Raw genomic sequence first — 21,534 nt, forward strand, 5'->3', positions numbered from 1 at the left:
AGATTGTTTGTTCCACTGTGTGAATGACTGAGCTGTAAACTGGTATGAGCTTCAATCTGAACATATAATTACTCTCAACGGGCTCATATTGTTCTTCTGTTCTGTTTAACGACTGATAAACAACTTCTGGATTATTTGCCGCCTCCGGCAGACAGCAGGAAGAAACCACAACATCTCACTTAAACTGAAAATGTGTCTGAAACCAACAGTCAGTCATCAAATGAACATTAAAGCTGTGTTTCTTGCTGTAATCATTCCTCCTGTTCATACTGACCATTAGAGGATCCCTTCATAATGACCTTACAATGGAAGTGATGGGGGACAAAATCCACAGTCTGAAGCTAATATGAAGCTTCAGCGTCCAAATGAGTCAAATCAAGTAGATATCTTTCAACGTTACAGTCTTTTTAGTGCCAAAGTTCCTCTTTTTGTTACTATACTTCCACCTGCAGCTCAACAGGGAAACACTGTCCGAGGAAACACAAAGAGTGAATTTGATGCTAAAAAGACTGTAAATGTGTCAGATATCCACTTGATATGACTAACTCAGACTGCTGAAGCTGAATAGAAGCTTCACACAGACTTTTAAATGACTGTGTGGACACACTGTGGATTTTGGCCTCCATCACTTCCATTGAAAGCACATTTGAAGGATCTTTTAATATCCAGTATGAACAGGAGGAATGATTACAGACACCTGACTGCTGGTTTAACACACTGGAAACACTGGGAACACTGGAAACCCTGGGAACTGGTCCTTTAAATCCTTTATCACATCCTCATAGTTTAATAAAAATAAAAGTTATATAATATATATTTCAGCAAAAATCAAAGATTAGAGAAAAAGTCCAAAAACTGAAAACAGATTTGTGTATCAGAACTTTGTTTTTTCTTCTTTCCTCTCCCATTAATCATCTCACCACCCCTCAGATTTATCTGCTGACCCTTTGGAGGGGCCCCGACCCCTAGGTTGGGAACCACTGGACTAAACTAGCTAACTGTATATAAAGTAGTGTAAACTAGCTCCACCTCCAGCAGCTACAACAGTAACATGCTGCTCTAACACTGATGCTTCACTATTAATAATCTAATGATGTCATATATAATAATATATCAGTCAGAGGAACCAAACCACTACTTTTACTGCAATACTTTAACTACATCAAGCTCATAATACTTATGTACTTTTACTGCAATACTTTAACTACATCAAGCTCATAATACTTATGTACTTTTACTGCAATACTTTAACTACATCAAGCTCATAATACTTATGTACTTCTACTGTAGGAGGATTTTTCATGCAGGACTTTTACTTGCAATGCAGTATTTTTAAATTGTTGTATTAGTACTTTTACCTCAGTAAAGGATGTGAGTACTTCTTCCACCTCTAAAGCTCTTTGTAGAGATTTACTTGGTAAAATAATGTTTTAATGTCACATCTTCACCTTGGAAATAGTTTGACTAGAAAATGAAACTAAATTAAAGGTCCACTTACTGGCTTTTGCAGAATCTTGACCTTGAATACTTTGATTTGAGGGTTAAATTTCCAGACCAACTTAAATATTTACTTTCTTACAGATTTATAGTCGTAACATCATTTAAACATCTTTAATCTAAAACAGTTTAAAGATTTATTGAAAATAATTAGTTCAAAAGACAAATTAAAGTCTTTGGATCAATTGAATGGATCTTTTCATAAAAATAATCTGTTTATAATGTGTAACTGTTGCTGTTTGATCCTGTTGTAGCTTTAATTAAATATTCATGTGGATTTAAAGGAGAATTTAAGGACACTTAAGGGTTAAAAAATAAAGTGTTTCTGCATGAAAACAGAGGCGTCCTGCAGCGTAGCAGAAAAAGCTTTTATTTAGTTTGCTGGTTGAAGTCGCTCGACTCCAACAAAGAAACCAGAAAGAACATTATAGAACATTAATAATATGAATATAGGATCTCTCAAAATTACAGCAGAACAGAGGGAGCTGGAACATCAGACATCCCTCGACTCCTGCAGAGCGCCAAGTTCTCGACAGCAAACCAAGAAAAAAAAAAAAAATCTCACCCCGACGTCCTTCTTAAAAGACAGAAAACAGCAGGTGACAGAGTCTTTGCTTAGCAAATGACACAACAGTGAGCCGAGAAACGATCGATCGGTTATTGCAGTGATACTTCGGAGGCTGATTTCAGCTCGTACAGATAATCTGCGCGGGATTAAAACCCCGACAGCGTTGATTCATTTCAGCACGACATCCGTTTCTTCAGATGCATAGAAACATCCAACTCTTATAACATGTAAAAAAAAAAAGAAAACTTTATCTGAGTGAGTAAATCTAAATCTGACAGTTACAGGAAGTGTTGCATCTTTAATCATCTCTATTCAACGTTTTCTTTACTGTCAAACGAAGGCAACCTCCATCATAAAGACAAATCAAGGCAGAATGTGTGATGAAAGAACAAAGATATTAACTCAGTTTACAACGAGTACAAAAAGATGAGTGAGAGGTGGGACTAACAGTCTCTGACTCCGGATTAATAATCCCTTTTTTTTCTGTTTTTTCATCTCAGGAAAAATCCAAAAAAAAAGCAGCAGCAGCAGCAGGAAACAAACACAAACATTTTGTTCAGTGAAACCAACAAACTTCCTCTGAAAAAGATCTTTTCATCGCTGTCGGACAGACGAGAGACACCATAAACCACCGAGACCCAAAACCGGGACAGAGCCGACAGCACGGAGAGCCTCAGACTTCAGGCCGCGTCAGGAGGAAAAAACTCTTCAGAGATTAAAGTCGGAAAATCTGAAACCTGAATTTATAATTTAAGTCTGAAAAGTAAAAATTCTGAGACTAAAAAATTTACTCCAGATTGGGTTTAAACTGGTGTTAATGTAGTTTCAGACCATTTAAACTGGTTTCAGATTGGGTTTAAACTGGTGTTAATGTAGTTTCAGACCATTTAAACTGGTTTCAGATTGGGTTTAAACTGGTGTTAATGTAGTTTCAGACCATTTAAACTGGTTTCAGATTGGGTTTAAACTGGTTTTGAGTGTTTGATTGCTCTCAGACTGGTCTGTAAGTAAACCAGTTATAGTCTGGTTCTAGACTGGGTTTGAAGTGGTTTCAGGTGAGGTTTAAACCAGTTTAAAACTGGTTTTGGAGTGTGAGACAGGTCTCAAACTCGTTTTGGACTGGTATTGACTGGTCTTAAACCCATTTTAAACAGACTGGGGACTGTCTGAAACAAGGTTAATACCAGTTCAGACAGTTTTTAGACTGGTTTTCAAATTGGGTTTTGACTGGTTTAAGATGGGACTGGTATTGGGAGTGGTCTTAAAGTGATTTAAGACTTGGGTTTAAATAGTTTAACTGGTTTTGGACTATGTTTGAACAGGTTTCGAACCTGCTTTGAAACAGATTTTAAACTGGGATCAAACTGGTTGAAGACTGGTATCTGATTGTTGCGTAAAAAACAAAAAGTCTGCATCCTGACTTTAATATCAAATAATGTTCAGATTAAACTAAATTCTGACTTTTCTCTCAGAGCTCATTTTTTCCTCGTATGGCCCTCGCCCTCTGCCGTACTTTGACTTTATAAAAACACAGAACGGAAGATGCAGGAAGTGGAAAAGCAAGTGCAGCTGTGTTTGTGGGGGTGGGGGGGTGGGTGGGGGGTTTCAGGTGAAGGAGGACGTCCGTCTGATCGTCTTCCATCGTTCCTGACGTTCTCAGGTGGCGTCGGATGGTTGTGAGGAGGGGGCGGGGCCGCGGCGAGGCCCGACTCGTCCTCTCTCTCTCTCCCCTCGCTACCGAGGTTTTTGTTTTTCTGTCCGGCTCAGTCGAAGGGGCTGAAGTCCCTCTCCAGGTTCTCGGACTCGTCGTCGTCAGAGAAGAAGTCGTCCTCGTCGATGTCGTCTTCGTCGTAGTCCTCGTGCCACTCGGGGACGTACTCTTCATCGTACTCGTCGTCCTCGTCCTCCGCCTCCTCGACGCCCTCCTCACCAGTGCAGTTGTTGTTGTCCGAGTCTCCGGAGTCCGACGCTCGGTCCGACTTGGACCTGAGGACGCAGCAGAGAACGGTTCAGTCTGGACCTGAACGTGGTTTTCATTACAGATTACAAACTGATTTCGTATTGATTGGTGGACGCCTGGAGTCGTACTCACACTTTGTTGGCGTTGGTGTTGTTGGACAGGTTAGAGGCCTGAGTAGATTCTGGTTCCTGGCTGCTTTTGGACTGATAACCCACCCGGAAGTCCTGGATTGGACAGAAAGACAGGAAGCTGCCACTGAAACCATCAGACAAGTCAATCTGAAGCATTTACATTTTACTGTAAAGAAACTGAAACTTTAAACAGATTAAATACAATAAAAGTTCACTTTAAAACCTCAAAGGTCGTCCAAACTGGGCCTGGTGGAGCTCACTGGTGTTTCACTGGTGTTAAACTGGAACTCCAGTATAAAAATGAGGTGTTTTTTTTGTTGTTTCAGGCATATTAATGTATATGTGATGTATATGTTTTAAAGTGATTTTAACCTGGTTTCCTACTGGTGTGAAACTAATTTGGCTGGTTTCACACTGGGTTCTGTCTTAAATTGATTTTTGGACTGGTTTAAACTGGTCTGTAACAGACTTTAGACTGGTTTTAAATTAGACTGGTTTTTGGATTTAAAAATTTTGGTTTAAATCAAATCAAAACTAATTTTAGACTGAGGTTGAGATTAAACCAGATTGCTTGTAGACTGGTTTTAGACCGGTATTAAACTGGTTTCAGACTGGTTTGAAGCTTGCGTGAAACTGAAATTCAAAAGGTTTCAGACTTTAAAGGTTAAGAGCGTCACACACACACAAACTGGATGAATGGTTCTTTTACAGCCCGCTCTGTCTAAACTAGAAAACTAGTTTAAAATAAAATGATATTTAATATTGTTTTAATTTATGGTTTATTTTATATTTTACAGATATTCACTCAATATGTTTCTGTAATCAGCATCATTTGTTGTTTTTAATGGATGAATAAACAGATCAAATCAGATCTCATTTGTTCACAGAAATGTAAACAAACCAGATTAGATTTTTTAATATCAGATCTGGTCCACCTGCATACGTGGTCCTGGATTTGATTTTGGAGTGATGGTGCTTGAACACACACGTCATCCATGTTTATGATCTGATGTTATTGTTGTTATTTTTGTGAACTTTGAGACTCAAACTTCAGTAAAATCTGTGCGGCTGTTTAGTAACTCCAGGTATTCAAACCGGAGCCGGATACACAAATAACACAAAAGCATCAGATCGAACTAAAAATAATCTGATTTAAGCATTAAGGCCTGTAATGTGAACGCAGCCTTAGACTGGTTTCAGACTGGTACCTGGGTGGAGTGTTGCAGGATGGCCAGCAGGCGTTCCTGGATGCGTCGGATCAGTTCCAGTCCGGTGTTAAGGTGTTCAGGTTTGAGCAGCCGGACACATGAAGCCAGATCAGTGCACTGCAGCAGAGTCTCCTCTGAGAACACAGAGAGCACCAGTCAACAGTCAGACCAGTTTAGACTGCAGAAACAGTTTGTAATCAGACAACAGAGAGAGAGAGAGGTGAAGAGTCTCACCCAGCAGGATCTGCAGAGCGTTGGTGTGCAGGTCCAGAGCCTCCGTCTGCTGCTCCATCACGTCCATCTTCTCTGTCTCCTGGTTGTAGTAACTGTAGACGCAGGAGTAGGCCAGCACCTGCAGACGGCAGAGCAGGGAGCAGTTAACACATTATCCCCTCCCAACAGAAGCACCACAGGCTCTGAGGATGAGGATGATGATGATGATGAAGATGAAGTTACCTTACGAGCCTGAGCGAGCACCTTACAGGCGTCGATGACGAAGGTCAGAGACTTCATCTGGAGAGCTTCATTAATGGACGACACTTTGTTCTCCAGGTTGATGGCAAAGTCCTGCAACACAAACCAGACTTGTGAGACTCATTAAGATTTACTGAGACTCACTAAGATTTACTGAGACTCACCGAGATTTACTGAGACTCACTGAGATTTACTGAGACTCACTAAGATTTACTGAGACTCACCGAGATTTACTGAGACTCACTGAGATTTACTGAGACTCACCGAGATTTACTGAGACTCACTGAGATTTACTGAGACTCACCGAGATTTACTGAGACTCACTAAGATTTACTGAGACCTGTTAAGATTTACTGAGACTCACTAAGATTTACTGAGACTCACTAAGGTTTACTGAGATTTACTGAGACTCACTAAGATTTACTGAGACTCGCCGAGATTTACTGAGACTCACTAAGATTTACTGAGACCTGTTAAGATTTACTGAGACTCACTAAGATTTACTGAGATTTACTGAGACTCGCTGAGATTTACTGAGACTCACCGAGATTTACTGAGACTCACTGAGATTTACTGAGACTCACTAAGATTTACTGAGACTCGCTGAGACTTACTGAGACTCGCCGAGATTTCCTGAGACTCGCCGAGATTTACTGAGACTCACTAAGATTTACTGAGACTCACCGAGATTTACTGAGACTCACTAAGATTTACTGAGACTCGCCGAGATTTACTGAGACTCACTAAGATTTACTGAGACTCACTAAGATTTACTGAGACCTGTTAAGATTTACTGAGACTCACTAAGATTTACTGAGACTCACCGAGATTTACTGAGACTCACTAAGATTTACTGAGACTCACCGAGATTTACTGAGACTCACTAAGATTTACTGAGACCTGTTAAGATTTACTGAGACTCACTAAGATTTACTGAGACCTGTTAAGATTTACTGAGACTCACTAAGATTTACTGAGACCTGTTAAGATTTACTGAGACTCACTAAGATTTACTGAGACTCGCTGAGATTTACTGAGACTCACTAAGATTTACTGAGATTTACTGAGACTCGCCGAGATTTCCTGAGACTCGCCGAGATTTATTGAGACTCACTGAGATTTAATGAGAATAATTACGATTTACTGAGACTCGCCGAGATTTACTGAGACTCGCTGAGATTTACTGAGACTCGCTGAGATTTACTGAGACTCGCTGAGACTCACATCAGATCAGTAATAAACAGCTGGACTGGTGTCGTACCTTGGCCTGGTGGTGGAAGGTGCATCTCTCATTATAATCCTGGAACTTCTTCTCTTGACGCGCCGCTTTACTCACCTGCAGGAGAAACCAGACACACTTATACTGGATCAGAGATTAGATTAAACCCAGTTTAAAAGTACAAAAATACTGGGATTACATCTGAGCTCCAGTCTGGACAAATCAGTCACAGCTTTAAAAACCTCTTCACTTGAACTTCTGTTTGTTTTATAGATTGTTTCTCCTCTGTTCTTCTTCCTGAAAACCACTTTTTAATTGTTCTAAAAAATTACAACAGAAGTTAAGTTTACTTGCTGTCTTACTACAAACGGAGTGACTCGTTTAATCCGAATTAAACAAACAACCTTAAAAGTGTTTAGAAAGTTTTATCCCATTAAACAAAAAGTTAAGATTGATTTCCTTTCTTCAAATATTTAACAGCTTTCAGATACCTGAAGCTGAAGAGAAACATGCTTAAGAAATGACCAAACACACACACACACACACACACACACACACACACACACACACACACACACTGACTGGATGTGATCATGTGACCGTGTGTGAACCAACCATGGCGGAGCAGTTGTAGTAATCTTTGTGAGTTGGTTTCCAGGGTTTCAGACACCGCCAGCAGAAACCGTGGTTACACTTGGCACAGGTCATACTGAGGACAGACCGATAAACACATCATCATCATCACCATCATCATCATCATCATCACCACCATCACCATCGTCATCTCCTCCTGTGTGAGTGTACGTACTGCAGGCAGCCTTCGTTCTTCTCGATCTGAGCCTGGCAGCTCGGGCAGCGTTTGGAGATCAGCTTGGCGAGGTGTTTGCTCTGAGCCTCCATACTCATCCCTTCATAATAACCTCCGTCATCCATCCACTGAGACATGTGGCTGCAGCTGGCCGGGTAGTGCGCCTGGAGGGGGGGGTGGGGGGGGGTGGAAATGACGGTTTAATGGTTTGAGTAACTTGTTTCCTGCTTGGGATGAGATCTGTGTTGTTATAATGAAAATCATTTGGTTTCTAATAACGATGTAAAAGCGTCTCGTTAAAACAAGAAACTGAGCAAACATGATACGTTAACGTAACGTTCTGCTGTAACGTCCAGTGAACTTTTCTCTTCAGAACTTCTGCTGCCTCGAATCTCACGTCAACGTTACTTTTAGTTATTGTGATTATTTTTATTGTCTTTTTGTTTCCATCTCAACAGTTTTGTTTTTGGTTTATTTTGTTGACTTTTTAAAAAAGACTGAAGCAGCGACACCGAAAGCAAAGTGAGAATATTCTGATCAGATGTTTCACTCTTCAGTAATTGTGTGTGTGTGTGTGTGTGTGTGTGTGTGTGTGTGTGTGGTGACCTCTGACCTCGGGGAAGTTGCAGCTGAAGCAGGAGGACCAGCAGCACTTGGAGCAGGTTCCCATGCTCCCCATGTTCTCCTTACAGAGGATCTGATCGCAGCCCTGAGGGTTGGTGCACCACGTCAGGTTGGAGCAGCACTCCACGTAACCTCGGAGCAAAGCGTTCTCATACTGAGGAGGAGGAGGAGGAGGAGGAAGAGGATAATAATACAAATAACATCATCAATAACAACCGTAACAGCAATATATTGTTGTCTGGAATATAGGTGAAACTTTTCTGGGGGGGGAGGGTGTTACCTTGGCGATAGTGTCCTTGTCGGTGAGGATGTTGAGGAAGAACTGTGAGGTGGGCTGAGCCTGGCAGTCTGTGATTGGACAGTTACAGTTCATCACCAGGTTCTGCTCGATCCTGGCCGTCAGGTACTCCTGCCAGCACGACTGCAGCAGAAAAGACATCACTCTGTACTGTTAGACGCAAGTGAAACAACTTGTTTTTCATGCTAAACTAAATAAAAAGAAGAGAATCTGTCAACTTTCAACTAGACGTCATAACTTCTCTCTGATTGATCATATTGGTCCATATTTGTTGGAGATAACTGTTGGGAAAGAGTTTGGCTAAAAGTCAAAGAGATCTTTTAAAATGCTTCACAGGTTTTATCAAACTAATGGTTATTCACAGAAGCTAGAGACGAGACTCAGAGAAACGCTGGAACATTTATTTTAGATCTTGCTGCTGAGTGTGGAGGAAATGATCCTGTTTTATCGTTTGGATTCACTGAATATGACAGAATCTCTCTGCTCACAGATCTCTTTAATTCATTTGCTCACTAGTTCAACCAAATTTTATATTCACAGAATTAAATTCTCCACATCAAACATTTCTTCTAGATCTGAACGTTCAAACAGAAACGCTGTAAACTTCACTAGATATTCATTTATCTGTAAACGTGTTCCGATCTAGAGTAAAGACGGACCCTGCAGCAGTAGTGCATGCAGCTCAGCGAGGGGACCGGCTCCGTGCTGGTGGTGCGGGGGCCCAGGCACACGGGGCAGGTGGACGTGGGGCTCGGCGGCGGCTGAGGGTTTCGGCACTTGAGCCCGGCGGCCATGATGAGGGTGTCGGGGTCGTCGGTGTATCGCTGCACCAGCAGGTCCACGTTCCACTTACAGTGAACCAACAGGTGCTCAGCCCGGTCCAGGTCCAGACTCAGAGTCCCCGACACCTGAGGGGACAGAGAGGGACACGTTCACATGTCTGACACACCTGAGAGGACACGTCTACCTGTCTTACACACGTGTACCTGTCTGACACACCTGAGAGGACGCGTCTACCTGTCTGACACACGTCTACCTGTCTTACACACCTGAGAGGACACGTCTACCTGTCTGACACACCTGAGAGGACACGTGTACCTGTCTTACATACGTCTACCTGTCTGACACACCTGAGAGGACACGTGTACCTGTCTGACACACCTGAGAGGACACGTGTACCTGTCTGACACACCTGAGAGGACACGTCTACCTGTCTGACACACCTGAGAGGACACGTCTACCTGAGAGGACACGTCTACCTGAGAGGACACGTCTACCTGTCTTACACACCTGAGAGGACACGTCTACCTGTCTTACACACCTGAGAGGACACGTCTACCTGTCTGACACACCTGAGAGGACACGTCTACCTGTCTTGCACACCTGAGAGGACACGTCTACCTGAGAGGACACGTCTACCCGTCTTACACACCTGAGAGGACACGTCTACCTGAGAGGACACGTCTACCTGTCTTACACACCTGAGAGGACACGTCTACCTGAGAGGACACGTCTACCTGTCTTACACACCTGAGAGGACACGTCTACCTGAGAGGACACGTCTACCTGTCTGACACCAAAAAAATTCAAATGAACTTTATTGACAGAACAGTTTGACCTGCTGGACAGTCCTCTGCATCAGCTGACGAACTTCCTCCTGCGTCATCGTCCGGCCCATCGAGAACAGAACCGCGTCCAGAACGCCATCCTCGAACCGCCGCGGCGCCGGCACCAGACTGCAACACACACACACGCAGAAAACACACACATATAAAACACACAGATGAGACACGTTTTCAATTTTTAGTTTCAAATTTCAAGTTTTTTTAAACCTCTGGACTCACATGAATCTTTTTATAAAAAGGTTTTTATTAAATATTTATGTTCAACATGTCAATGCTGAATTATTTTGTTTATATTATTTTCTATTTTTACTTTCAAACTGTTTTGCTTTTATCATTAAAATGTCATTTAAATATTTACTTAACTGTAACCTATTTTGATAATTACCAACAGGTACATTAGTCAACATCACATATAAATGTCATTATTATTATTATTATTATTATTATTATTATTATTATTATTATTATTATTATATTTCTGTTTATCTGTCAGGAAACGTGTAAACTAACATGACAGAACAAACATCAGCTCAGTTGGATCAATGTTAAAGTGTTTTAAATGTTTAAGCTTTGATGCTTTTTTTAAGTCTGGAAGATAAATAATATTCAATTAATCTGAATATTTATCAGTAAAAAACAAAGCAACAGGCAGAGGTCAAAGTTCAAATCTCTTTTATTTTCTTTATGTGGAAAATTTAAACATTTGTATATTTATGTGTTTTAGTGGAATCACAGGACGTCGCTGCTGTCTGATTCGATTCAATAAACTCTTCTTGCTCTTGTTTTTATTGGGAGCTGAGAGGTGAGCAGCAGCTACAGAGGTCAAAGGTCAAACAAACAAGAAGCCAAACTTTTCATGTTTTTTTTTTTTGTAACATCATCCATGAGTTCAGAACAGTTTTCCCCAGATATTATTACTGTTATTGGTAAATAGAGACAGCGTTTAATTAATTCACTTCCAGATAATTAATAATTAATTCCAACGACTTCAGAATGTAAACTTTGAGTCTTTGAGTCAGAACACCAGCAGGTCAGCTCAACATACAAAAACAGGAACTTTGTCTTCAGGTGAGCAAAGATTTTCAACATATATGAAGTAATAAAGTTTCCAATGATAACGACTCATTAATGAATATTTACACAGGTTTAAATGGAGAGTTCCTGTTGTCCGTATAACCGGCACCAAATTACAGATTTCTTTTCAGGAAATGATTCAAAATGATATTTTTTGCTTAAACTGTTTAATCACAAAAACATGAAGATGAGTGAAGGTTGGCTGTGAAAATCTGAAATCTGGTTTTAAAAACGTGAAGCAAACGCTTTATTCTACAGGTCCCTTCATTTTATACTCATTTAATGGATTAATTGGCAACGTGCAGATATGTAACTGTTTATTTTTAAGGATGTTTTACAGAGAAAATGAAGAAAATTTGATACAAATTATAAGAAAACTGATAAAAAAAAAGGTGTTTTCAGTTTGTCAAAAAAACATTATTACAACATTTATTCTATTAAATGACATCAAACTTACACAGCAGCTACTTTTCAGAAATGATTGAAGAAACCAATAAGCTAATTTATCGTTATTAATTTATCATTTGATGCTCAAACTAAACACTGAAAACTGTTTTCAGTCACTTAAAGAATCGCTGAGTTTTTACCAACTTAACACCTTTTTCTGTTTTTTCTTATAATTTGTACCAAACTGCACCATCGTCTCTGTAAAACCTCGTTAAACACCTGCAAATTAGTATAAAATCATAACCTGACAGATGGTTGGTTACACAGAACCGTCTGTCAGTCACCAGTTCACCTCGCCGGGCAGCCGGACTGATGACATCACATGAGAATCCTCGTAACCGACGGCGACGGTTCAGATACGAGCTCATGTTTTAATCTATCTCATGAATCCAGCTGCGTCGCGAGGTGAACGCGGCGAAGGGACCTGCAAGATGAAGCGTTACCAAGGAAACGGTGGTGCGGTCCTTTAAGAAGCAGCAGGATGGACGTAAGGATGAGGATGGTGATGATGATGATGATGAAGAATGGATGACAAGACAAACCTGCTGTTAGTAGGAAACGAGTGATGAAGATAAACAAAGAGCTTCTTCTTCTTGTGAACTAAAACAGACAGACAGATTTAAACGCCTCCGGGTCAGAGGTCACACCTGATGTCGGCCTGGCTGTCAGCGGCGTCCTTCCTGATCTCGGTCCGGCTGAAGGAGAACTGGGCCTGGCCTTTCTGCGGCGTCGACGGGTCCTCGGGCAGGAACTCCACGATGTGCGGGTTGTCCTCGTTGCGGCGGACGCAGCCTTTGCTGATGACGTGCATGATGCAGGACAGCACGTCGCTGGTGCTGCAGCTGAAACGACCCGCGCCCGGCGAGCGCGACGCTTCCTGTTTCTGACATGAGTCCAGGACCTGGAGGGAACCGGCAAGAACAGAGAACAGAGAGGTCAGACCACAACACATGAACCCATTAGAACCAGACCGCAGCCTTTGTGGTGTATTTTCATTAAAAGTCATTGGTGTGCTTAAAGACAATATTAAGCTATGCAGATTGATTTTATAAGTTTATAAGCAATAAGGGCTAGTGTGATACAATTTGTATTGGTGTAGTTATAATCTCATGAACCATATTTAATCACACTGTACGTATAGAGGCACGGTAGAAGAATCATAATCATACACTGGAGAAATGTGAGTGTGTTTGTATTACATGTCACTTTGCTTGGGTCTGCTAAAGTCTTCACCTTTCAAACATACTCTCTGGAGGAGATCAAGAAATAAGGCTGTAAAATGACTAGAATAACTTATAAAAAAATAAAAGGCCAGAAGACAACTTGGCAATAATGGTGTAAAATGATTCCCAATACTTATATAAAAATCGGATATAATCAGGTAGAATTGAATATGCCAGTACATATCCTCAAACACCTCAAAACCTGGTTTGAAGAGTTTTGACCAACAACGAGTGACGGAGATAAAAGATATATAATAATTGGTCAAACATTAGGGAGGGTGGATGATAAGGTGTGACCTGAGCCGACCCAAGAACATAAAAACAATGAACCCCAAAGAAAAAACCTTTGGAGCGATTTGGTTCTTTGTAAAGTGCTACTTGCTCCCCTTTTTTGCCGGCATTAAAGAACCTCTGACTCCTTTTTTTATTTTCAAGAGAGAGTTTTTTGCTCTGGTATCCATTTTTCTGCAACTATTTGATACAACAACTTCAAATACATAAAACCCAAAGAGCAAAAAACTCCAGTATTCACTAAAACACAAACATGAGAGAAAAGTTCTGGAAAATGAATTAAATTCATGTTTCTGACATTAATCATCGTCTCACAGCTGCTCAGATTTATCTGCTGACTCTTAAAGATCAAACGTTAATAAAACGCTACTCGTCTGCTGATTCATCAGAATTATTAAAGTACTTCACAAATCAAATACTTTTACTTTTAATGCTTTTAGTAAATTTACCTGATAAAACTTAAGTATTTTAAATGCAGGAGTTTTACTAGTAATGAAGTATTTTTATATTGTGGTATTTCTACTTTTACTTCAGTAAAGGATCTGAATGTTTCTTCCACTGAGACTCATTAAATGATTCATCCTGTGTGTGTATGGAAGTCCAGGGCTGCCAAAAAAAAAAAAAAAAAAAAAAAAAATGTAGATTTTAAAATCCAATTTTCATATTCATGTTTCAAAATATTAAATTAATTTCCAAATAAAAAATTAAAATGACAGTAAAAATAGTTTTCAGTTAATTTTCAAACTGGACGACGTTATGAAACCTAAACCTGAAAAAATAACAAACCAGAGTTTAAATGAGTTTTTGTTATAATGTTCATCTTTACATTTTCAAACCTGCAAACTGGATTTTAAGAATCTAATATTACATGTATACATAATCACATTAAATCATGCAAACACACATCGATGGCCGAAGCACAAAACCTCCTGTCTGCAGTTTGGATGATGAGAACAAGGCTGCTCAGATAATCCCGCCCCCCTTCAACGTGACACAAAAGTCTCACAAGAATTTAATTTTAATTTAATTTTAATTATTAACTTAATTTAGAGCATTGTTTTGTAGAAACTCGTCCAACTTGCACCAAATGTAAAAGCTCCTCTCTGCACTTTGCGAGGCATTAATATCTATAACACATAATATAATAATAGAGTCAAAAAACAGTGTTTTATGTGTCGGGTGTCCTTAACAGCATCCTGCAAGAAAACAAGTTTTTCAGATCGGAGGTTTTGCTCTTCGTTAAAAATGTAATTTAATTTGATTAATAACTTCAGTTTATATCAGACTTCCATATCTGAAGAGTCTCAAGAGGTTGAATCTCAAAAACATTATTTTAAAATTGTGTGCGAACAATTTAAATTTTGTAGGTCATATAATCTTTTTAAAAAAAAAAATGAAATTCAATCAGTTCAAAACAAACTCTGAATACAAATTTCATTCTGGATTTATGAGGATGTGGTCTGCTGTCACTCTGATAGTAACTGTCTGACAGCACAAAGACATTTTAGGCTTTATTTTTTATTTCATTTAGCATTTTTGTGACGTCTTTCTGTCTTGTACTCTGTGATTCTCAGATGAATCCCCGTCAGTGCAGACAGACAGACAGAAGTTGTGTGACTGTTGCAGCTCTGTGACCTCTGACCTTGAAGACGAGGTTGTCGATGTGCATCTCCTTCTCCTGCTTCATGATGTGGACGATCAGGCAGTAGATGTAGTTCCTCTTCCTCTCCAGCGTGCCGGCCGCGTCCTCGTCCACGTTCAGGTACGTCTGTCTGGGCAGCAGCTGGACGGACGCCGGGACGCCCTCCAGGCTGCGAGACGCCACCTGCTGGTTCAACCGCAGCACACCTGACGGCAGACAGGAGGTTCAGTCACAGAGGAAGAGGAGGAGGAGGAGGAGGAAGGACAGCTGTGAGAGAGAGAGACAGAGAGAGAAAGCGTGTCTGACCTTGGCTGGGTTCCTCCGGCTGGCTGCAGATCAGCGGTCCTCCCTCACTGATGAGCGGCAGCAGAGCGTGTAGCAGCACGGCAGCAGACAAGCCGCTCGCCTGCAGCAGAGCTTCCACTCGAACTTCCTGTAGAGAGAAAAGCAGGTCGACACGAAGCATTAATGCTTAGTGAAGTCCAGTTCAGTGTTCCCAGTTAAACCAGCAGTCAGGTGTCTGTAATCATTCCTCCTGTTCATATTGGATATTAAAAGATCCTTCAGATGTGCTTTCAATGGAAGTGATGGAGGCCAAAACCCACAGTGTGTCCACACAGTCATTTAAAAGTCTGTGTGAAGCTTCTATTCAGCTTCAGCAGTCTGAGTTAGTCATCCTGGACTCTACCCTCTCCTTCCAGTCACACACCAATCCCGTCACCAAATCCGCCTTTTTCCACCTCAAGAACATCTCCCGACTCCGGCCGTCACTCTCAAACACCGTTGCCGAGACCTTGATCCATGCCTTCATCTCAAATCTTCTGGACTACTGCAATGGAGTCCTGTTTGGGATACCCAATAAAACCCTGGACAGGCTCCAATATGTCCAGAACTCAGCTGCCAGGGTTCTTACCCACACCAAACCCAGTACATCACCCCCACTCTCATTCACCTACACTGGCTCCATATGAAATACTGCATCTCCTACAAACTCCTCCTCCTCACCTACAAATCCCTCCACTCCCTGCCCCCCCAGTACCTTTCAGACCTCCTCCACCAACACACCTTTTTTTGTAAAGCGTCCTTGGGTGTTTTGAAAGGCGCTATATAGATCTAATTTATTATTATTATTATTATTATTATTATTATTACAATATATCTGCCACATTTACAGTCTTTTTAGCATCAAATTCCCTCTTTGTGTTTCCTGACTGTTGTTTTAAGACACACTTGAAAAATTGTGGACTTGTCCTTTAAGGTTAAGGTTAAACATGTACTGGTGAAGGTTATGATTAGTCTCCAGGGACTGACTGTAAGTCAGTGTAATGTCCCTGCAAGCGTGTGTGTGTGTGTGTGTGTGTGTGTGTGTGTGTGTGTGTGTGTGTGTGTGTGTGTGTGTTACCTCCTGACTGTTGAACTGCAGCAGGATGAACATCTGCAGCGTGGAGACGTGCAGCGTCCAGAAGCCGAACTGTAGCTCAGCGTGACCGAGCCACGTCCACTGCAGCCGCCGAGGCTTCGAGTGACTCAAACCGTACATGGACTGACCTATCACACACACACACACACACGCACGCGCACACGCACACACACAAGAAAAGTGAGTCCTGTCAGCTCATATGTCTGAATCTGAAGCTGAATTTGCATTTAATCACATTCAATCACACATCAAAATGTCTAAAATTCACTTCTGATATTAGCTAAATGCTGCTCTGGATTCTTTTATCTTAACTTAATTTCAGAAGATTATATGAACTAGTTACTGACAGTGCAAACCTGACTGAAGTCTGGCTTAAAACAGAAATAAGCCTGGTTTACAGCAGAAATAAGCCTGGTTTACAGCAGAAATAAGCCTGGTTTATAACAGAAATAAGCCTGGTTTACAGCAGAAATAAACTTGGTTTATAGCAGAAATAAGCCTGGTTTATAGCAGAAATAAGCCTGGTTTATAGCAGAATAAGCCTGGTTTATAGCAGAAATAAGCCTGGTTTATAGCAGGAATAAACCTGGTTTACAGCAGAAATAAGCCTGGTTTATAGCAGAAATAAGCCTGGTTTATAGCAGAAATAAGCCTGGTTTATAGCAGGAATAAACCTGGTTTACAGCAGAAATAAACTTGGTTTACAGCAGAAATAAGCCTGGTTTACAGCAGAAATAAACTTGGTTTACAGCAGAAATAAGCCTGGTTTATAGCAGAAAATAAGCCTGGTTTATAACAGAAATAAGCCTGGTTTACAGCAGAAATAAGCCTGGTTTATAGCAGAAATAAGCCTGGTTTATAGCAGAAATAAGCCTGGTTTACAGCAGAAATAAGCCTGGTTTATAGCAGGAATAAACCTGGTTTACAGCAGAAATAAACCTGGTTTACAGCAGAAATAAGCCTGGTTTACAGCAGAAATAAACCTGGTTTACAGCAGAAATAAACTTGGTTTACAGCAGAAATAAGCCTGGTTTACAGCAGAAATAAGCCTGGTTTACAGCAGAAATAAGCCTGGTTTATAGCAGGAATAAACCTGGTTTACAGCAGAAATAAACCTGGTTTACAGCAGAAATAAGCCTGGTTTACAGCAGAAATAAACTTGGTTTACAGCAGAAATAAGCCTGGTTTATAGCAGAATAAGCCTGGTTTATAGCAGAAATAAGCCTGGTTTATAGCAGAAATAAACCTGGTTTACAGCAGAAATAAGCCTGGTTTATAGCAGAAATAAACTTGGTTTACAGCAGAAATAAACCTGGTTTACAGCAGAAATAAGCCTGGTTTACAGCAGAAATAAACTTGGTTTACAGCAGAAATAAGCCTGGTTTATAGCAGAATAGTGAGAAAAGTGAGTCCTGTCAGCTCATATGTCTGAATCTGAAGCTGAATTTGCATTTAATCACATTCAATCACACATCAAAATGTCTAAAATTCACTTCTGATATTAGCTAAATGCTGCTCTGGATTCTTTTATCTTAACTTAATTTCAGAAGATTATATGAACTAGTTACTGACAGTGCAAACCCGACTGAAGTCTGGCTTAAAACAGAAATAAGCCTGGTTTACAGCAGAAATAAGCCTGGTTTATAGCAGAAATAAGCCTGGTTTACAGCAGAAATAAACTTGGTTTACAGCAGAAATAAGCCTGGTTTACAGCAGAAATAAGCCTGGTTTATAGCAGAAAATAAGCCTGGTTTATAACAGAAATAAGCCTGGTTAACAGCAGAAATAAGCCTGGTTTATAGCAGAAATAAGCCTGGTTTACAGCAGAAATAAGCCTGGTTTATAGCAGGAATAAACCTGGTTTACAGCAGAAATAAACCTGGTTTACAGCAGAAATAAGCCTGGTTTACAGCAGAAATAAACTTGGTTTACAGCAGAAATAAGCCTGGTTTATAGCAGAATAAGCCTGGTTTATAGCAGAAATAAGCCTGGTTTACAGCAGAAATAAGCCTGGTTTATAACAGAAATAAGCCTGGTTTATAGCAGTAATAAGCCTGGTTTATAACAGTAATAAGCCTGGTTTACAGCAGAAATAAGCCTGGTTTATAACAGAAATAAGCCTGGTTTATAGCAGTAATAAGCCTGGTTTATAACAGTAATAAGCCTGTTTACAGCAGAAATAAACCTGGTTTATAACAGAAATAAGCCTGGTTTATAGCAGTAATAAGCCTGGTTTACAGCAGAAATAAGCCTGGTTTATAACAGAAATAAGCCTGGTTTATAGCAGTAATAAGCCTGGTTTACAGCAGAAATAAGCCTGGTTTATAACAGAAATAAGCCTGGTTTATAACAGTAATAAGCCTGGTTTATAGCAGAAATAAGCCTGGTTTACAGCAGAAATAAGCCTGGTTTATAACAGAAATAAGCCTGGTTTATAGCAGAAATAAGCCTGGTTTATAGCAGAAATAAGCCTGGTTTATAACAGAAATAAGCCTGGTTTATAACAGAAATAAGCCTGGTTTATAACAGAAATAAGCCTAGTTTACAGCAGAAATAAGCCTGGTTTACAGCAGAAATAAGCCTGGTTTATAGCAGAAAATAAGCCTGGTTTAAAACAGAAATAAGCCTGGTTTACAGCAGAAATAAGCCTGGTTTATAGCAGAAATAAGCCTGGTTTAAAACAGAAATAAGCTTGGTTTATAGCAGAAATAAGCCTGGTTTATAACAGAAATAAGCCTGGTTTATAGCAGAAATAAGCCTGGTTTAAAACAGAAATAAGCTTGGTTTACAGCAGAAATAAGCCTGGTTTATAACAGAAATAAGCCTGGTTTACAGCAGAAATAAGCCTGGTTTATAGCAGAAATAAACCTGGTTTATAACAGAAATAAGCCTGGTTTACAGCAGAAATAAGCCTGGTTTATAACAGAAATAAGCCTGGTTTACAGCAGAAATAAGCCTGGTTTACAGCAGAAATAAGCCTGGTTTATAACAGAAATAAGCCTGGTTTATAGCAGAAATAAGCCTGGTTTATAGCAGAAATAAGCCTGGTTTACAGCAGAAATAAGCCTGGTTTATAACAGAAATAAGCCTGGTTTATAACAGAAATAAGCCTGGTTTACAGCAGAAATAAACCTGATTTACAGCAGAAATAAGCCTGGTTTATAGCAGAAATAAGCCTGGTTTACAGCAGAAATAAACCTGGTTTACAGCAGAAATAAACCTGGTTTATAACAGAAATAAGCCTGGTTTACAGTAGAAATAAGCCTGGTTTATAGCAGGAATAAGCCTGGTTTACAGAAGAAATAAACCTGATTTACAGCAGAAATAAGCCTGGTTTATAGCAGAAATAAGCCTGGTTTACAGCAGAAATAAACCTGATTTACAGCAGAAATAAGCCTGGTTTATAACAGAAATAAGCCTGGTTTACAGCAGAAATAAGCCTGGTTTATAACAGAGTTAAACTAGGTTTTACTGGATGAACTGGTACTGACTGTGGGTGTAGAACTGGGTGAACTGGTTCAGGTAGGAGCAGAGTTCGGCTGGAAAATGTGTTGTGGGTTCGTCAAGGAAGCAGAGCGAGGAGACGGTCCAGCAGCGTGGAGACAGAACCAGAACCTGGACCTCTGCTTCCTCATCTGACTCCACCCACTCCTCCTCCATCATCTACAGCAACAAGGAAGGAACAAACAACATCAAAATGTATGTGGTTAAGCAAAGTCTTCTCATATTTAGACAGTTTGAAATAACCGTGAGAAGGTTCTGTGTGTGTTTGTTGACCTGGTCTTGCTCCTGCAGGCTGCGGTCCAGCTGCTGCAGGCGGTACAGGTGAAACTCCTGCTGTAACTCGGCCGACTCACTCAAGTTCTTCAACATCTGCTGAGGGAAGCGACTCGGGAAACAGCTGCCGATCTGATCGATCACAGCGCTCTCCAACCAGACGTTACCCTGAGCCAGCAGCCGGTCGCCCAGGTAGTATCTAGAGAGAGAGAGAGACAGCATCGGAGTTTACAGTCGTTTCCTTCGGCGTGTTCAGACTGTCTGCTGTAAGTCTGGTTTTGTTCTGACTGCAGCTGTGTCGCTCTCAGGAGTTCTGACCTGTAGAAATGTTCGAAGGTGTTGGCGAGCTCCAGGCCGGACAGGAAGAGCATCGGCTCCAGAAACTGCTGCAGCCTCTCCAGAGTCTCCACACTGCCGGACACGGCGCCGCTGGCCTGGATCATCTGGTCGATATACTGAGCGAAACGCTCGCTCACCTGCACACAGCCAACACATCATCATCATCATCATCATCACACTGTACAGATCAATGAAAACCTGAGCTGGAAGCCAAACAACAAGCCTAACTTCATATCTCCAGCATAGATTTTATAATAAGAATGAGCTCTCTGTATTTAATCTGTCCTACCCAACAGGAACATTACGCCTGAATTAAGTCTGACTTATCTGCATGTCTCTGAGGACAGACAGCTGGACTGAGCCCAGTTTAAGAATGGTTTTAGTTTAAAACAGAGTTAACCTCTATGGTGTTGATCTGACTTGCATACATGACTCTGAGGATACAAAACCTGATTTAAACGTGGATTATACCAGATCAAAGCCTGGATTATGCCTACTTTATAACAGAGTTAAGATTGGAAGCACACTGGTATTAAGCAGGACTTGCGTGCATAGCTTTGAGGATGAAGAGCTGGGTTTAGCCTCGATTAAGTCTAGTTTAAACCAGAGTTAACCTTTGTAGTCCCCTTTGGTGTCTATGCCTGAGTTAAGCCTGATGGGTGCATAAATAAAACTACAGTTATATTTGGTTTATTCCAGATTAAGACAGGTTTACTTATAGAGATTAACCTGGTTTAAAGTTAACTTAATCATCATGGTGCCACTGGTGTAATGCAGGAATTGTGGACATGGCTCTGAGGATGGAGGGCTGAGTTAAGCCCGAGTTAAGCCCGAGTTAAGCCCGAGTTAAGCCTGAGTTAAGCCTGAGTTAAGCCTGGTGTCTATCAGGACTTACATGCATGGCTTTGA

The 21,534-nt window shown here is 40.7% G+C and overlaps 1 protein-coding gene and 1 long non-coding RNA gene across 4 annotated transcripts in view; both read right to left on the reverse strand.

Moving 5' to 3' along the window:
- Nucleotides 1-3,643: 3,643 nt before the first annotated feature.
- The window catches only part of LOC122996585 (cullin-9), a 50,840-nt gene continuing 32,949 nt past the window's right edge, over nt 3,644-21,534 (reverse strand). For all 3 annotated transcript variants that reach the window (XM_044372104.1, XM_044372106.1, XM_044372105.1), the window contains 19 exons: nt 20,605-20,762; nt 20,287-20,485; nt 20,001-20,172; nt 16,492-16,637; nt 15,396-15,522; nt 15,090-15,295; nt 12,581-12,834; nt 10,406-10,523; nt 9,447-9,695; nt 8,770-8,910; nt 8,479-8,643; nt 7,866-8,029; nt 7,673-7,766; nt 7,100-7,174; nt 5,821-5,931; nt 5,599-5,716; nt 5,365-5,498; nt 4,158-4,249; nt 3,644-4,051 (listed from right to left, as the gene is read on the reverse strand). In XM_044372104.1, the coding sequence (XP_044228039.1) occupies nt 3,829-4,051; nt 4,158-4,249; nt 5,365-5,498; nt 5,599-5,716; nt 5,821-5,931; nt 7,100-7,174; nt 7,673-7,766; nt 7,866-8,029; nt 8,479-8,643; nt 8,770-8,910; nt 9,447-9,695; nt 10,406-10,523; nt 12,581-12,834; nt 15,090-15,295; nt 15,396-15,522; nt 16,492-16,637; nt 20,001-20,172; nt 20,287-20,485; nt 20,605-20,762 (2,946 nt within the window). In that variant the 3' untranslated portion in view covers nt 3,644-3,828. The remainder of the gene's footprint in view (nt 4,052-4,157; nt 4,250-5,364; nt 5,499-5,598; nt 5,717-5,820; nt 5,932-7,099; nt 7,175-7,672; nt 7,767-7,865; nt 8,030-8,478; nt 8,644-8,769; nt 8,911-9,446; nt 9,696-10,405; nt 10,524-12,580; nt 12,835-15,089; nt 15,296-15,395; nt 15,523-16,491; nt 16,638-20,000; nt 20,173-20,286; nt 20,486-20,604; nt 20,763-21,534) is intronic.
- On the reverse strand, nt 9,903-10,338 carry LOC122996677. Its single transcript, XR_006407046.1, has 3 exons — nt 10,305-10,338; nt 10,065-10,188; nt 9,903-10,028 (listed from the first exon to the last, which is right to left on the reverse strand). It is a non-coding gene; the product is annotated as an uncharacterized LOC122996677 (long non-coding RNA).

This window comes from Thunnus albacares, chromosome 14 (genome assembly GCF_914725855.1).
Source record: "Thunnus albacares chromosome 14, fThuAlb1.1, whole genome shotgun sequence".
NCBI lineage: Eukaryota > Metazoa > Chordata > Actinopteri > Scombriformes > Scombridae > Thunnus > Thunnus albacares.